Here is an 18,086-nt window from a genome sequence, read left to right as displayed (position 1 = left end):
CACCATCCATTTAACAAGGTTAGGTTTATTCATGTTTTGCATGCAAAACATAGGCTTTTTTTGTCAAAATAAGACATTTAAAAATAAAATATCTATTACCTATTTCTTAAAAAATAATCATTGAGTAAAGAACAAAAAACTGAGAATTCAAAAACAAACAAAAAAGTTAGGGAAGGAACTTCGGAAAAGTTAGGGTTTAAAACGGTACAACATGCTGGCCGCTTCAAACATTGAAATGAAACCCGTTCAAGTAGCCTGAACGATCCTAGCTGTTGGGGCTTTGTTTGGCCACGCATAAAAATAAAACCATCGCCAATTAATGGCATGTAAGTAACAACTTCTCATATCACAACTTCAATGTGTCGTGCAGCTGTAAGAGAACCTCGATGAAGATCAAGTTTGTGCGACCTTCCATAGAAATGCCTGCCCAAACCATAACACCACCACCTACATAGCTTCTCCGGAGTGAAAATGTTGCGGGGATATATCTTCCTCATATTCTTTTCCAAACCCTTTGTGGACCGTCAGAAGACCTCAAACAAAACCTTGACTTATCCGAAAACAAGATTTTTCCAAGTCCAGTTTTACTCAGACTAATTAATGTGATTTCTTGTGAAACTTAACCGAGCGGTTCTGTGCCTTGTTAGGAGTTCTGGACCAGTGGCGGCCTTCTGGTACGTAATCCAGTTTCTGAAAGTCTTGGCCTTACAGTGTGTCAACTGTCATTAACATTTGAACTTGTTGAAGTCGTTCCTTGAACTCAACAGCGGTAGAATTTCGATTACGTAATACATTCGAAACAATAAAACTATCATCTATCTCTATGAGATTTGACACGATCGCGACCTGATTCATGCCTTCTCGAGCAACCTCCAGTATCTTGGTAGCTATGGAAGATTCTTGAGCAATTTTTCTGGGAATGTTAAGCACCCTGATCACATACCCTTGACTTCTTCCATCTTTCCAACAAAGTTATGATTCTAGCCGAATCTGTATCACTTACAACCATCTTTCAAATCCATTTGAAACTAAAAAAATGGTAAAACTACAATCAAACCACCGGAACGTTAGAAAGAGGCTTTAAAGAACAACCAACAAAGAAGAGATTTACTATTCAAAGATTTATTTACAAAATACAAAATGTAAACCCAAGTGGGAGATTTTATCTGTGTTTTGTTTACTCCTAAGCCTTTTAAACGAACCAAATATTGTAAGATAATCAATTGGGGGGATTGTCTAAGAGATAATTAACAATATTAAGGGTGGCCACTTTTTTGCCTTTCAGTATATATGAACGGATTGCTTTGTAATTTAGAAAAAGTTGGTTTGGACATTGATAGTTTTAATTCATTATCTTATTGGAAAGGAAATTTTTTTATTATTTTATTTTTTACTATTTTATTGCTGTTACTTTGGACGGATAAACCAATATCTGTGTCGATATTTTGTATCGACACTTATATAGTTTTAAAATAAAATAACGATAATCCCGAAATCTACATTATAGGTACTTCATGGATACAAAATATTTTTTTAAAATAGAAACTCCTCTTATCGGTCATTTTGAAACAACATTAAATATTCAGGTAGAGGACCAAGTTATGTTACGTGATACGTGTTTTTCTAACGTCAAATGTTCAATATTTATAGAATCCATGTTTTACTGAATGATATTCGTTGTAATGTACATATACAGGATGTATATCAACTTCCACAGTCCAACCATTTAATTCGAAAACGATTAACTTCAGCAAAAAATGGTTTTAGTAGATGATGGGGTTTGGTCTGCGAGTTGTCGAACTCATGTTGAACCGGCACACGGGCACTACTGGGTCTGTCTTCACTCGCGGGTTTTTTGTTTGAGTTATTCAAACGCGTTTCGGCATTACGCCATCTTCAGTGAAAAACTGTCTGTCATTTAGTCTGAGTGGGGTTTATATAGTGTTGCGTCCGTCGCTTGTCGCTGGAGGCGTTGCGTTAGGGGGCGTGGTCTCCGTGCTCGTTGGTCGGTCTTGGTGGCGGACAAAAAACCAACAACGCACAAATAATAACTGACAATGGAAATAACCGTCAACGAGCACGGAGGCCACGCCCCCTGACGCAACGCCCCCAGCGACAAGCGACGGACGCAACACTATGTAAACCCCACTCAGACTAAATGACAGACAGTTTTTCACTGAAGATGGCGTAATGCCGAAACGCGTTTGAATAACTCAAACAAAAAACCCGCGAGTGAAGACAGACCCAGTAGTGCCCGATTGCCGGTTCAACGTGAAAAAATGGTTTTATACAAACCCCAAGTTAACTTTGGCTAGAAATCGCGTGGTGGTAACTGATTCAACATAACTTTCTCGTCTAGCTTAGGTAATCTAACATCTAACTTTGTAATTTTAAATGCGAATCCCATATTTTTATTGTATTGTATTTAGATTCTAGAGTTTATTTTAAGCCACTTTTATTGAAAGGAAAATTTTGATACGATCGACCATATCTGAGTTCTGTCCGATGGAAGACACTTGAGGGGGTTAGTAATTTTGTTTTGTTTTTAACAAAAATTAACTTGAGGCTTTTATAAGACGATTTTTTGTTGAAAGTTAATCGTTTTCGAATTAAATGAGTGGACTAAGAAGTTGATACACTGTATAACGAAATGTTTATTCGATAGGCATCTTCAAAACGCACAAATAAAACGCTTTAACTGAAAGTAAACCCGGCCCTAACATAAAATGAAACTCTCCCTTCTTCATCCATGTTTATTTTTGGATTATTTCACTCAGGAAGTTCCTACTTTTCCCTCTGTTCAGTGGGGTCACTATTTTTTGCCCATGTTCTACCGGCTGAGATCCGACCCCGACCAGTTCAATTCAATTTGAACCGTATTTATATTTTTTTCTTATACTTTCTTATACTAACATACTGTTTTCTACTCACAGTGACAATGGAAAGTCGGTTGGTTCCCTTACAAATTTTCATAGGACGGAGCATAGTTTTTCCGAAAGTAAAATAACTGTTGTTACAATAAATTAACTAGTGAATGAACGGAATAAAAAATCCATATTTTTTGATTATATTTTTTTGATCGATCCAAATCATAAAAATATATCATAGAAATGGATATTTCGATAATTAAATAAATCTGTTAACTGGAAACTAAGGATATTTACAAAAAAGGTGATCAAGAATTTATCTCCACATGTTAAAATTTCAATTATTCAATCTTATAATTAAATAGCTTTTTGCTTCGGCTAAAAAAAATATTGAACTATAACAACTAGCATTTTATATATGCATTAATAATGTTAAAATCGTTAAAAAATATCTAATGTTTGATTGTAAAATAACTCCTGTCATAGAGGAGGAATCGCTTTACAAATTTTTTAAAATATTACTTTAATTATTAAATATTATTGACTATGCTGGGATTCGAACTCAGGACCGCTAGCGTGGCAAATATGGGTTGGACGCACAAACCACTTAGCCATCGCGGTCTGTAGATGTAACGTAAATCCAATAATGAAGATGGCTTGATTGAGAATTGGCAGAAAAAAATATGGAACACCACCATTAATGCATGTATTAATGTAATTTTTAAATGTTAGTTGTGTACAGGAACAGAAAATACCTTCACAAAATAAAGTTCGTTGTTTTTTCACTTTAGATGTACAGATTGATCGTTTGCATTGACAGATCTGTAAGTTTGACCCCCTCCTCCCCCAAACAAAACCGGCCTAGGATTAAAACCCGAAGTGGATCCAGATATAAACTATCAGGAAGCTGATAAAAAAGCACGACGATAAGTCCAATCTGTCGTGGGTTGGCCGGGCACCAGCCCTTTAACCGCCGCCGTTCATCGCGATATTACGTTGAAAAAAGATCCTAAGCCCCCTCGGCGACAATCGTCCATTGCCCTCTGTCTTCTTTGTAAAACGGTTTTATTTAATAGCCTTTTATTCCGGGTTGCGAGACGAAAATAACCGCTTGGTAGTGGCACAAGTTCCATTAGCGTCGTCAGATGTGACGGAAACGATCTGTAAAGACAATTATCCAAATAACCTACTAAACAGAATTAATTTTAACTTGATAATACATAGGAATATTGAGTATTAATAATCGACTGATACAAATCTAGTCATTAATGAATGGATAATCACATAATTTCGCCAATTCGAAAATAGGTTACCTAAAAACGCGATAAGGAATATTGACACGTCTGTCCAAGGGATAAAAAATAAAGATGGACGAAATAGAATACTTCCAGACAAAAAGGGGCGACCAACTCACTCTCTCCAACTCGGTTCAACTGGGTTCTTGAACAAATCTCCGGGCCTTGGGGGTGGAAAAAAAACAATGCCAAGATAGGGTTTTATATATAGAAGGCAAGATTAACCTCATTTAAGGTCCGCCTGGTTGTATCCGCAGATAATCCGGAAAAACTTGTATAAACATAAAGCACTGACTATGAGAGAAATTAAAGATGACATAAAGACAAAATAATTAAATGCAAAAAATAATTAAAATTTTCATCCTGGTCAAAAATTTAAAAAACCGTCCTGGGAAAAATTCTAAATTTTAACAAACCTTACTAAAAACTTTTCAATTAGTTAAGGTTTCGGTTGAGATAAAAAAGTCAGTGACACAAGCGGGATTCAAACCCACGACCTTCGGCTAAATACGCCGCTGCCATTTTTCAATCAAAATTCGAAAGGTGGGGTTGAGATGGGAAGTTTGTGTCCGAGTGGATTGAAGTCACGATAGCTCAAGTGGTAGAGCAGCGTCGTATTTAGCCGAAGGTCGTGGGTTCGAATCCCGCTTGTGACGCTGACATTTTTATCTCAACCAAAACCTTAATTAATTGAAAATAATTTATTTGATCAAGCGGACCACGAAACCTAATAAAATGTAAAACTTATTAAAAACATTGTAATTTGTGACACTTACCGAACATTATGCAACAGATGTTAACAGCACAAAACGGAAACAGGCAAGGCTATCGTTATAAAATATGTTTATGTATATATATATATATATATATATATATATATATATATATATATATGACATTAAAAAGCTATGTGATAATATAATTATTTAAAATTTTACGAGTAATTTACTTTTTAATGGAAGTAGGAAAAAACTGTAAGGTAAGCTAAAATTTCGCCTTACTTCGTCTGCCAAGCAACTGTCACTCTTTTACAATCAATTTAGCAGACTATAGTTCCTCTTTTTGGTATAAAACCGCACACTATTTTAAAAAAACCAATATATTACCAAGAAAAAAAGAAATCTGAATACGGTTGAAACGTAAAAATTGAATTGAAATGGTCGGGGTCAGAAATATGCGGTGGGAACATGGTCAAAAAAATTCTAACAAAAACGACTTCAATAGCCTAAAAACCCTAGACATTTTTATTGGTTTTAGCGATAATAGATTGTATATAATAATATTTAAAATGTTAATGTGGTTAGTTTTTCTTTAGGCCGGCGCGGTGTGTGGCTTGGTCGTCTAAGCTCGGTGTTTTGATCTTTCTGCCGCTTTTGCCATTGTGCCATCTTCAGTTTTGGGTTAAATTGCGGTTTATTATTAAAAAGTTATGTAATAATATAATTATTTACATATTTAGGAGTAATTAACTTTTTTAATAGAAGTAGGAAAAAAATCAGTTAAGCCAAAATTTTCCTTTATTTCGTGTCGTAAGCAGCGTTCACTCGGTTACAGTCAATTTAGCAGACCACAGTTACTCTTTTTGGTATAAAACCGCACGTATGAATTCCGAATTTAGCTTTGCCAACTTTTCCACCAATTGAAGCATACACTTTACTAGAGAATAATGCTCACACCTACATATTTAGTATCTTTTTCATCAGTCCCCAGGCTTAAAAAAACTTTTACTTTTGATTTCTAAAAATTTACCCTGTCCAATTTTCGTAATGTTCTTCAAGCCAGACGATTATATTTTGTAACACCACTGAAGATGTCGAAAAGCAACAAAACTCTCACTCTCACTGACTGACAGATTCTCTCTCTATCTCTATCTATCCCTCACTGCCTACTTTATTATGGAGAAATGAACATATATTTCTGTCTGTTCATCACACAAATGAATAAAACGTGCATGTATGTTATCTAATAATAACTTGGTTTTTACTCTATTGTTTAACGGGGTATTGTCCCTGAATTGAACGTGCCTTATCACCCGTCCGCCTATTCTCGTTTTTACGGCAGGATCTCGAGTCTGGGACGGACATATCAAACATACAACAACTCGTAGACCGATAGAAAACTATTACGATGTAAATTTATGGCCTGGTTTTTATATTTATAATTGACAAAACGTGAAATTGTTTCTGCCTGTTCTTTTTTGACTAAGAAAAAGAAAACACTCGCTTGTGTTACCAATACCTATATCGTGTAAAGTTGGCCCCCGAAAAAAAAGTTGGCCGATGTTTGGGTGTTTTGTATACTATGCGCTGCCTGTTCTCGCTTTTACGATCGAAACGTGGTCTGGGAAGTACAAACTGGAAACTGATATACCAACTCACAGCCAATCCAAAAAATTATCCAGGTATACGTTTTGACTGTTTTTTATTTCGATATTCCACTAAAAAAACTATACGTGTGTACCTGCAAATAACCTGTTTTGTTTTTGCTTAAAAAATCCTAAATATTTTAATGTTTTTGTTTTTCCAAGGTAGTCTAATGTGTGATCGTTTTGCCCCCCCCAATTTAAACTGCCTGATCAACCGCCTATTCTCGCTTGTACAAAAGAAAACTGATATAGTTAATCAAATCAGACCAAACAAAAAGTTTATTTTTTCGTGAAATTTGGATTTCAGTTACCTACATCTTGTTGTTTTTTCAAATGTACCCTTACGCCTGGAGTTTTGTCCCCAGTTTGAACGTGCCTGATCAATCTTGATCGCCCATTCTGGTTTGTACGTGCCAAGGAGCATCGACCAAGTTACTTAGACTTTTATTTTATTTTGTATAGTTTTTGTACAACTGTGTTTGGTACAACCCCATAGCTGGATGCAATATGTCCACATAGGCATTTGGATATTAGTATTTTATTTTGTATTCTTAACATTGGAGCCTCGTCCTAGCGACATATATAATTGTATATACATTAAATCTAATTCTGTCTTTTTTTTCTTTAACGGTGGTTTTTCCATCTCAGCTTGGCACCTAAAGCCATTCCCAGTTATTTAACAGTATGGTATAATGGTGTGATGGTGAGAGGCGGATTGTTTATTTGTAAAACTTATACGTACAGATTTAATCTGATTGAGCCTGATTCTTCATTTTTTGTCTGTATATTTATTTTGTTACATGCCTTTTGAAGTATTTTAAAAGAATGGATGATGCTCGGTATGTTATGACCGCTGCATCATCTGCAAAAGTTCCTTACGCCAACCATTTTCCGAAAATCACTGGTTTAGCAACAAATTGGACTAAATATCCCTTGGGGCAGTCCAGAATTTCTGTTTCTTAATTTTGGGTATTTTTTTTTTTTTGCTCTTTAGGTAAGTCGGTTAAGTACATATTTCTTTGGGAATTTCTCGTAGTTTACATTAATCTTCATGCTAGACCTTGTTAAACGCTTGTGAAAATCAAGGGAAAAATACAACAAATTAGTTTTTGTTCAAACGATTTTCTATTATCCGTTACTCGGTGTGAATTTGGTCTAATGTTGAATATTTTGTTCGGAATACAAATTGATGGTGTTGTTTTTTGGTATTGGTTTTATTATTTCTAATGATAGCGATAGTAGTAGCGATATATGGGTCTGAAATAACCTGGGGGGGGGAGATGTTTCATTGTTTTTGTATCAAAGTAGCTCTGAAAATTTCTAGATACTGGGAACTATATTTAGTAGGAATGTATTTAGAATGATTGTACACTAGGTATGTTAGTTTTGGCCGGAATGAAGAAGCGTCATTCTCACATAATCAATTGACATACGGGCACTTACTTTTGGGTTAAAGCCTTTGTTTATAAAAAAAGCCCTTGTACGGCATGAAGAGAAAAGTTGTTCGTTGTCACACCTAAATGAAGGATGCAATTACTTCATTCTATATAGAGAGCGCGTAGTAATACCACGCGATATGACAATTGCGATTGAGCATGGCAGCGAGTATCTGGGTCCCCGGTTCCGATTCTTGGAGAAAATAGGGTTGTTTATTGTAATTAATAATAATTTTGTGTTCGTAGGTCGTGTTGAGAGTGAATGTTCTTATTAGCGCGAATGTGTTAGGGTGTGATGGCGGAACCTTCAATAAGGTTATGTAGATGTAAAAGGTGATGGAGGAATATGGAGTATTCCACCACCATAACCGAGTTAATGGTATGTAAATAGGAAAAAAAATATTTAAGAGTGAGTGAGAGAGTGAATGGATTTGAATTTAAAAACTGACTGCGTCCAGGACTGAAATGACCAAGCACCTGCAGCAGAACCTCGATGGCTGGACGGGTAAGATCAAGTCTGACCTCGGACAGCCAACACCCGGGCTGGGTGATTCTCGGTGCTTGCCGGTAATTTATTGTCGATTACAAACGATGGAATTGCCGGTTGTGCTTTTATAAGGTTTGTTATTTTAACTGGCCAATTTTGCAGTACTTTTTATATTTCTCTAGTGATAAAGTCATAATATTCTGAAGTAGTTTTAGAAGGTAAAACTGAAAACATTTATAAAAGCAAATAAATACGTGTATCTATAGAGAAAAATAATTTTATTACGTCCACTGTTTAAATGTTTATAAAAGTGTACGAATCATTAGACAAATTTTTTGTAATATTTAAGTATTTCAATCTTATGTTAAGTTCGATACTGTTTCTAATTTAACGGAAAAGACCAAAGAAAGTCCTACATTGAACTTCATTAAGTTGGTACAGCCAAAATTACATAAAAGAGTATACTTTTCCAATACATGTTCCCACTAGTTTCGGATATTGCACCGTCTAAAGTTTGGATTTGAGAATATTATGAAACTGAGCTGATAATGTTTACAAGTTTACGAGATAAAAAATACAAACAACCATATAATTTACGGTATGTCGTACTGTTTAAGCTCATCCAGGTACGTTAACAATGTCATCTTCGACTATTATTATAATGTTTTTATAAATTATCGGTCTGTAATGAGTTCTTTAAGCTTGATACGAAATAAAGCAGAAGTTGTTCTCTTCAAAAATATTACTTGACATTACGAAAAAGCAGTTGTGACCATGTTGATCTCTCTTGTTGACGAAGGCGTTTATTAAACTAATTAACGTGTTTCGAGGCTGTCGGCGTCAAAGGAAGGAGGGGCTTTCTGAGGTTCGGGTGGTATGCAAATCAGAAAAAAAATGAGCTTAATAACCAGGGCTTTGTCATATCCATACAGAATCGATACACACTTTCAGAGTTAACACGACCGGGTCGCGTGCTAGACACGTTTCAAAACGCGGTCGGTTCTATTTAATAATTTATTAGGGCGATTTAAAAGCGAAGAGGGCAAATTAAATTCCAGTGGGGGAGAAAAGGGATGAGGAATATTAGGAAATAAAAAAATAAACTGTTCACAATGCAAAAATAGCTAAAAATCGTTCAGCTTACTCCTCCGTAGGATCGACTGAAATAAAAAAATAAAAATAAAATAAAAAAAATAAAATACAAACGTGCGGGGTTGTTATGTTTCTAAAAAGAAGAAACTTTGTAGTAACGCTCAAGAAAATACTGATCATATTTTACATAATCTTGTTATGCTTTTGCGAGGGTTCGCAACTGCAGGGGTCATATCGACCCTCGGGTTGCTGTTTTTTTTTTTTGAAATTTTCGAATGCAGTGAGAACTATCTTTTCCAAAATGTAACACTAACTATTACACCTCAAATCACTTCCAATCTAATGGTCTGTAAATCCTCCTTTATTTTTTATCTCTTCTTTTAAACGATTGTTCAAGCTGCTAACTTTTTTTTTGGTAAACCTAGAATCCGTTTTATTCTCCAAAACTACCTCAGAAAATTGAGGTCTAGGTCAACGACTTCGCGCTGTTTTAGCTTCATTTTAACATCTGCCAGGGGTGTTCTATTGGGCGATTGCAGTGGTTTTTAATTGTCGTCGAGCGTTGTGCAGCAACCATTCCTCGACACTTCTGGTACGAAGTTTAGGATGTAGATTGCTGAACAATAAAATTCAATCTTAAGCCTGGTACTGAGTCGCAGATTTGCTTGTTAAATATTAATATATATATATTACGTTATTCCCTTATGTTGCCTGCTCCTCTTACATCCATAGAACTGCAAACCACGATCCCTCCTCCACTGCGTTTAAATGTGGTTCATAAGTTCTTTAATTTCATGACCGGTTTTTCACCCCTACACTTTACAATTTCCAACAGTACTAAAAATATTGAATCCTTTTGGGGGGGGGGATGCAGAATACAATTATTTTCTCCGCTATGACCTAAACAGGTGTATTGTGGAAATACTGAATTTACATTGATCGTTGAAAATAAACTTGTTCCATAAGCTAGAAAGACGATCAGGGTAACTTTTTGCAAATGCCAGCCGCTTAGCTCTATTTACTTTTGTTAATATGCGGCTTTTTCCGACAGATCGCGATTTGAGATTATTATTTTTTAATGTATATCGTACGGTTTGAGGTGTTACGTCAACGGTGTAATCCTGTAATAAATTAGCAACTATTGAAGGAACACTTGTTTTTGGATATTCATGAACAGTTCTTAGGATGGGACACTCATGATTGTGCTAAAGCTTTTTTGTCCGTCCTCAACGTTATAATCCTGTAGTAAATTAGCAACTATTTTACGGACACGTGTTTTTGGATATTCATGAATAGTTCTTATGATGGAAAACTCATGATTATGGTCAAGCATTTTTGTCTGTCCTCGACGATGCAATCCTGTAATAAATTAGCAACTATTGAAGGAACACTTGTTTTTGGATATTCATGAACAGTTCTTAGGATGGACACTCATGATTGTGCTGAAGCTTTTTTGTCCGTCCTGATCTAGATCTGCTTGCGATGCAACGCGTTCCATTATACGTAATTTCTAAAAACAGGCTCAATCGTAGACACATTTTTATTCACAGTTTTAGCGATTTCGCTTAATGATTTCCTCAGAACTTTTCTTGTCCAGCATTCAACTGACTTATCTCTCGGCAAATTTTCATTGTCATTAATTGCAGTAGTGTTTCACTTTTCACTTATAAAGCTATTAGGCGAAGCATACAAGAGGTAACGATTTTTATATAACATTTTGCTCCGATTCCGAAATGATATTTTATGCGTGATTTTATCCTCTTGAAAAGATACTTCAAATCTTATCATGACAAAAATAAAATCTTTAAGTATTTCATACAATATATATTCAAATATATAGTCAATATTAAGTGAAATTATTAGATGATAAGCGTATGTACAATTTTTTACCAACTGTAATTACAGGATCATGATGAATCATGACGTATTGACTGAGTGTAAAGTTTGGCGCGACTTGAAATGAGTTTTGTACGAAAAAAGTGCTTACACGGACAAAAAAAAGCGATATGATTCTGATAATTTTTACAATTATCCCGGTAAATGTGCTTTTGTGCTGGATCGTTATGCGTTGTGTGCTTCTACTAAAGATAAACCAGTCTAATTTAATGTTTAATAATTAAATACTTTTCGGAATTTTTTTTTGTCAGAAAAGTTCGAAAGCGAATGTTCTAGCTGCTAATACAGGCCGGTTTCTTTTGATAGCGCGTTTACATCGAGCTGAGAACAGTATTTGATTGAATTGACCGTTTCCTTCTTGTTCTGAATGATCCCATGTTAAAGGATGGCATGTTTGCGCTGGATTTGTTTTTAAAAAATGAAACAGCTACCATGCTGACCGATTTATTTAAAAATGTATAAGAGTTTTTTGGTGATTTAATCTTTCAGAACGCTGGGATGTAAGAGATTCACAGTGAAAAAGTCCGTCATGCCTAAATAAAGAATTTATTTTATTAGCAGTACTGGAAAAGGTTTGAGTGTTGTATAAACCCATAATATTTGTCAATTTACTAATCAATCTTGATTGCCTTATCAATTCTTAAATATTTAATTGTTTTTCTATACAAATTCAACTTTATATACTTTTTAATTTACAAGTTGTGTTACTATTGGCTCTTTTTTTTTGTATTCTGGTATATGCTTGGACCCGTGCCATGCCAGTTATTCACTATGCCTGACACGACCACCACGACAATTCGGAATGGCCAGAAGCGTTTAGAAATCCCAGAGGGTTAAGATTATTGACCCTTGCGGTCGTATTTATTAAAAATAACGTTTAACTCTATATAATAAAAAAATATATATAACGTAGTATTACAATAAACATAAAAAACCTACCTGTCCACAAGATTTATTATGTTTTGGATAAAGAACTGGGTACAGAGCTTTTTGGATTCGACCTAAATATCTATTGTTCGAATTTATTTACTATTTTCTTCTTACACCTCTGTGACGTATATATTTCTACTTATGACATTTTCTTCTTTAATCAATAACTTCCATGCAGTTAATTGAAAAGTATATTAAATAAAAATAGTATAGTTTGAAAGTATATCTATTCTGCAAGATTGATTTTAGTAGATAAACCGAAAAAGAGTATTTTAGAGGTGGTGGAGCGGTTATAGCGTTAGATTCATATTTCTGGACGTTAGATTCTAAATTCAAAAAGGAACCAAAAAGTCCTAATCAACTATGGTCCGAATCTCAACAGTTTCGGAGTTATTCCACTTTTTCTGATGTTTTAAGATTGGGGTGCGGTTCCTCGGCCTCATATTCGATGAAAAGTTAAGGTGGCAGCCACATATCGAAGCTGTCGAAGTCCGCTGCAGAAAAATCCTCGGACTCTTAAAGAATATTGGTCACTTTAGGTGGGGAGCGGACAGGGAGACCTTGCTGAAAGTATTTGAAGCGTTGTTTTGCTCGAGATTGTTTTACGGGTGTATGGCCTATTCCTCGGCCCGAAAGACGCGCCTCTTGCGGCTGGACAGGCTCTACTATCAGGGTCTTCGAGCCGTATCGGGGGCGTTTAAAACTAGCCCCCTGGCCAGCCTCTGCTGCGAGCTGGGAGTGCTGCCACCCGATTTCCGGAGAGAGCGGCTTACTCTCAGTTACGCGGCTAGTTTTTTGGCCAAGCCGGGCAACCCCTTGACAGACACGATCTTGCAGAATGATTATAGCCAAGTATACGAGCGACTTCGAACCCGGACGCGACCCCTAGGAATTCGCTTTAGCGAAGCCCTCGGGATGGCGGGACAGACACTGGGGTCGGTACTTGGGCTGGGTAACAGACCGACACCGCCCTGGGTCCTTCCAGCCGTACTCGACCGAGACGACCTCGCGGTATTAGCCAGGTCGTGTACANTATATTATTTTTATATTATTATTATATTATTATTATTATTATTATATTATTTATTTGTTTGTTGTAAGTGAGTGATCTTTTAGACGGTAGGGCCGATGGCGGAATATTGAGTACCCCATCGGCCACAACAGTGCAGTGAGAGGGGGCTGAAATGACTTTATTGTTGGAAGCCCCCGGAAAAAAAAAAATTGCTTTTTTAATTACGTTTTTCAAAGATGAAGAAATTGGTGAAGGAAACGAGAAAACCGTCGTTGAAGGATTAGTAAGGTGGAAGAGATTAATAATAATAAAAAATAAAAAACTTAAAGAAATTTTGAATAATTTATTAAACGTTTTTGAATTTTGATTCGAAATGCTCTCCACCCTCCGCCATGCATTTTCGACGCGCTGCCGTCGCATTGAACCCGCAAAACCCGTACGTAAGATGTATATCAGCGTATTCTTAATTTTAAAAAAAAGTTTTATTCCTGAGAATAATAATGCAATAATCATTTAATCAAAGTTGCAATCGTGCTGGTAAATAAGTAATCACTTGTACTATTTCGGTTTGAACCCAAATTTAAACAACGTTTAATAAATTCATTCAAAATTTCTTTGTTTTTCTTTTTTTTTAAATTTTCCACTTTACCAATCTATCCGGATTTTTCCTTTCCTCCATCAATTTGTTCATCTTTGAATAAAAAAAAAGAAATTCCACCACTAAAAACGATACTAAATGGAATACGTTTTCTGAAATTTGCTGGTCTCCAGGTTTTGAAATAATGGTTAAAAAATTTCAAAGTTCTGGCTACTAAAACGCTCATTTCACCAAGTTTACAACTGTAGCATTGATTACATCGTATTGGAAATTTAACGTAGTTTTCAATGGTATGAACGGATTTGTCCAAAACCTTTTAGCTTTGGAGTTATTATTGCTTATTTGAAGCTAGGTCGTGAAATCTTAAAAAGTCGGAAAAAGTGGAGTAACTCCCAAACTACTGAGATTCGGAGCATAGTTAATTAGGACTGTTTGAATGTAAAATCTACTGGCAAAACACGAGTAGCCGAACATCCTGTATACAAAATTAGCATGTAAAACAATCGCATACAAAATCTCCAAAACCTGGGGGAAAAATTAACAATGGTTTGTAACTGGCAAAGTTTGTAACACGAATAGCCGAACACCCTGTTTACCTCTGGTCGGTAATTCCTCAGAGCTAGCACATTAAAAGGATCGGAAATTATCAAAATATTATATTTATTTCTTCAAAATATAATAGTCCAAAGATGTGCATTTACTTTCACAAAATGTAGGTTTGTTATTGATAGTCATCATCTTTCTTGGAATACTCCTCAGTTGGCAGCATGTATGTACAAATCATTAACCCTTTTTAATAGGTAAAAATTGCAGGATGAGTGTGTCATTGTTTAAGTTAATGACGAATCCTCTCAAATCAGCTATTGTGTCAATTGTATAGATAACTTTCTTGATGGTTTTGTATGACCCACTCGTCAAATTCTTAACCTCGTTTGTGATGACAATGCCCTAGCTTAAGACAGAAGATATCCGGTCATAAAAGGGCTCGGTAGAACTTTCTCTCCAAAGAAATGTTTGATCTGTTCGTCTTATAGTTGACAGGACAATAAAATAAACGGTTAAGAGAAATAGCGAGTTTCTATTGTGTTCTTCTTTAGTCGGTGTGACGCGTGAACGTTCATTTCCCTTAACTCTTTTTCAAATTGATTAAGGTTGTTAGGTGGCGGCAGTCGGTTCGCTCGAATTCACAGGTGGCCCACGGGTCAATTGGAAAATAGGGCAGAACGCCCAAGGTCCTTTTCACTGGGCCAATTTTTGCTCTGCATTGTGGACATTTGTCATGGCGAGCAATGGCATTGAGGCGGTCCATTTTGATTCAGTTGCACATCGGTCCGTTCGTCCTCATGCGGATTGCCAATCGTCTCTGCGCCGGATACGACACAAATGAAAACGAGGATCGTCAAAGGAGGTGACAACGAGGTCATTGACTCTTCGGATCATTAAATGACCTCATATTAGACTTACAAATGTTCGGTTTCTATCTCGCAGGGGATTTTCAGTATTACACGGAGTAGGATGCATTCACATAAGACACACGCACACAAAAGTTATAACTAAGTGAAATTGATTAAAAATATCACTAAATATCACATTACTCCCAAGTTAAGTTTTAATCTAGAAGACTTTTTTCACTTCATATTTGTAGGCATGATAATGTTTGAATTTAGATATAGTTTTTTCAATAAAACCGCACCAGACCTGTTTGATATGTATAGAAACGTATTAATTGCAAAAAGTAGCCTCCCCTTATATCAATGCCTACATACAATTATAATGGCTCTTAGTACACGAATTTTATTATTGTTGAAACCTTTCATTTATTATTATTATTCTTTCTTCAGTTTAACATACATACTTTTATAATAAGGTTACAAAAGGTGTTGCTTGTAAACAATTAAAGCATTCATGTTTAGCAATGATCTACATAAAAAATAATACATTAACAACCACTAGAGTACAAGTTTGAACATTTAAAAATGAAATTATAATTTCAACAATTTAATTTTTTAGACTTTGTACTGAATTTAGTTTAAATAAAACACTCGACAATATTGAATTTTGTTTAAAAAAGGAAAATAAATAAGTTTACATAACATTTCTAAATGTTAAGGTAAGTAGCGCATTGAAGTTTAAATTCTACATAGACGGCTCATCCGAAAGAATAGCCATTTCCCCTCAGCACATCTACATAATAAAAAAAAAATAGAAGTAGTAAAAATCTATAAATATTTAGGTATTCAGTTGACTCCTTCATTGAATTTTGATGCTCATTTTCCGGACAAAATAAGTAAATCAAGTCCGGGATTAATTCTACTTGGGAGAATGTTTTATTAAATTCAAAAATACCTATGAACTCCAAACTTAAAATGCTTTACGCAGCGTCTCGAACAGTAGTTTGTTATGCTGCCCAAGTTTGGGGTATCCAAATCTATGACCAAGTTGAAAAACTAATGAGATTTTTTGTAAAAAGGCTGCTCAACCTTCCTTAGAATTTAGAAATAGGAATTATTAGCATGCATATATATATATATATACGTTAAGACTTCAGTTGTTTTATAAAGTCCAGTACATTAGGCAAAACGAACTTAGGGCTGCATTTAAAATACACTTTAATACTGCCTGATTATAGACTCCCAAAAATTGTATGTAAACAAATAATAAATAAAAATATTCTTTGGTTTAATTCATGAAAGAAATGATGTAATCAGTACAATATTAGCATAAATGTAAACGAAAATGTAGAAAAAACATGGGAATGAGATTTAAGTAAATTGATTTTAAAATAAGTTTAGGAGAAAATCGCAATGCAGAAATAAAAGCTAGAAATGGGATTTTTCATGGAATGTACCCCAAGTTAAATTATAATGTCACTTATTTACACTTTAGATCGTTTACTGAAGTTAAACTAATAATGAACGCAAGGAGTTAACAGCTGAACTTAAATTTTATACCTGTTAGATCAGAATGGTACCATCTTTGTTCATTGTGTAACCTAAAAGAAATGGAAGATGCAAAACATATGATTGCAATCTGCCCTATTTTAAAGCCATATAGAATAAAATACTTTAAGAAAGATAATATAACAGATTCTGAACTTTGTAATTATCTAACCGGTAAAGACTGGGGTTTACTATTTAATTATTTAAAATATGCACTATATTATAGAAATTTAATTTCTAGAGAAGTCTTAATATAAATAAATAAAAACAAGAAAGAAATAAATTGTAAAAAATTGTATTGCAACTCTGCTGACGGATTAGAATCCACGCAAAAAATGTTTTCGCTGAGATATTTTTTAATTTGTTTTGTACACAGCTTTATTAATATATGTTATAAATGTAAATTAAAATTTCAAGAGGAAAAATCCTCAATCTTAGCGGTAAAAACTGTATAAAAATATCCACAAAAAATTCAAAAGCCGATAATATACCAATATAAAAAATATTTTGATAGATAGAGATTGAGGTAGATAAAAGAGAGAAAGCGATAGAGATGCAGAAATAGATATAGAGAGGTTGAGAAAGAAAAAAACAAACAGAGAGGAGAGAGAGAGAGAGGGAGAGAGAGAGAGAGAGAGAGAGAGAGAGAGAAATAATATGAACTAATATATAAAGTATACATACACTCAACGTAACAGCTAAATATTAAATACATATCTAAAAAATACAAATAAATTTAAAAAAAGGACGTCACTAGATCACATTGTAAGTTGGGGCGTGCTGTTGTAAATAATAAGATCTAACTCGTAAGGATCTGCCACGGTAATAATAATTTTAAATTAGTTTCCGCTTTTATTTTTAAATCATAATTTTACTTAAATATGTTTTACTTACATATGAAAAATGCCTAATGAGGGGACCGGAAGAAAATTTGGATCCGAAAATGCATTTAAAAATAAAGAAAATTTTCATATAAGTTAAAAAAAAAGATAATACTAAAACCAAGACAAAAAGAACTTTGTCCATGTCCACACCTACCGATGTCCCAGTCAAATAATCATGTTTTATTTGCTTACCATAAAAGAGTAAAGAGAGTAAAATGATTTTTTAAAATGTTATTTAAAAATCCGCAAACAAGTGAATCATCGTATCCTAGAGGCTCGGTGATC

The 18,086-nt window shown here is 34.8% G+C and overlaps 1 protein-coding gene across 2 annotated transcripts in view; it reads left to right on the top strand.

The window, feature by feature from the left end:
- LOC106663942 (protein FAM151B) overlaps positions 1 to 18,086 on the top strand; it is a 48,421-nt gene that overhangs the window by 15,344 nt on the left and 14,991 nt on the right. Inside the window, exon 1 of one of the 2 annotated variants that reach the window (XM_014389199.2) lies at positions 6,328 to 6,563. The exons of the other annotated variant lie outside the window; for it this stretch is intronic. Within the exon in view, the coding sequence (XP_014244685.1) occupies positions 6,464 to 6,563 (100 nt within the window). The 5' untranslated portion in view covers positions 6,328 to 6,463. Of the gene's footprint in view, positions 1 to 6,327; positions 6,564 to 18,086 lie in introns of those variants that run through there. 2 annotated transcript variants of the gene reach the window in all.

The sequence above is a fragment of the Cimex lectularius genome, unplaced genomic scaffold, assembly GCF_000648675.2.
Source record: "Cimex lectularius strain Harlan isolate CLEC.00 unplaced genomic scaffold, Clec_2.1 scaffold136, whole genome shotgun sequence".
NCBI lineage: Eukaryota > Metazoa > Arthropoda > Insecta > Hemiptera > Cimicidae > Cimex > Cimex lectularius.
The sequence above is the reverse complement of the archived record's forward strand: the minus strand, read 5'-3'. Positions and strand labels throughout refer to the sequence as shown.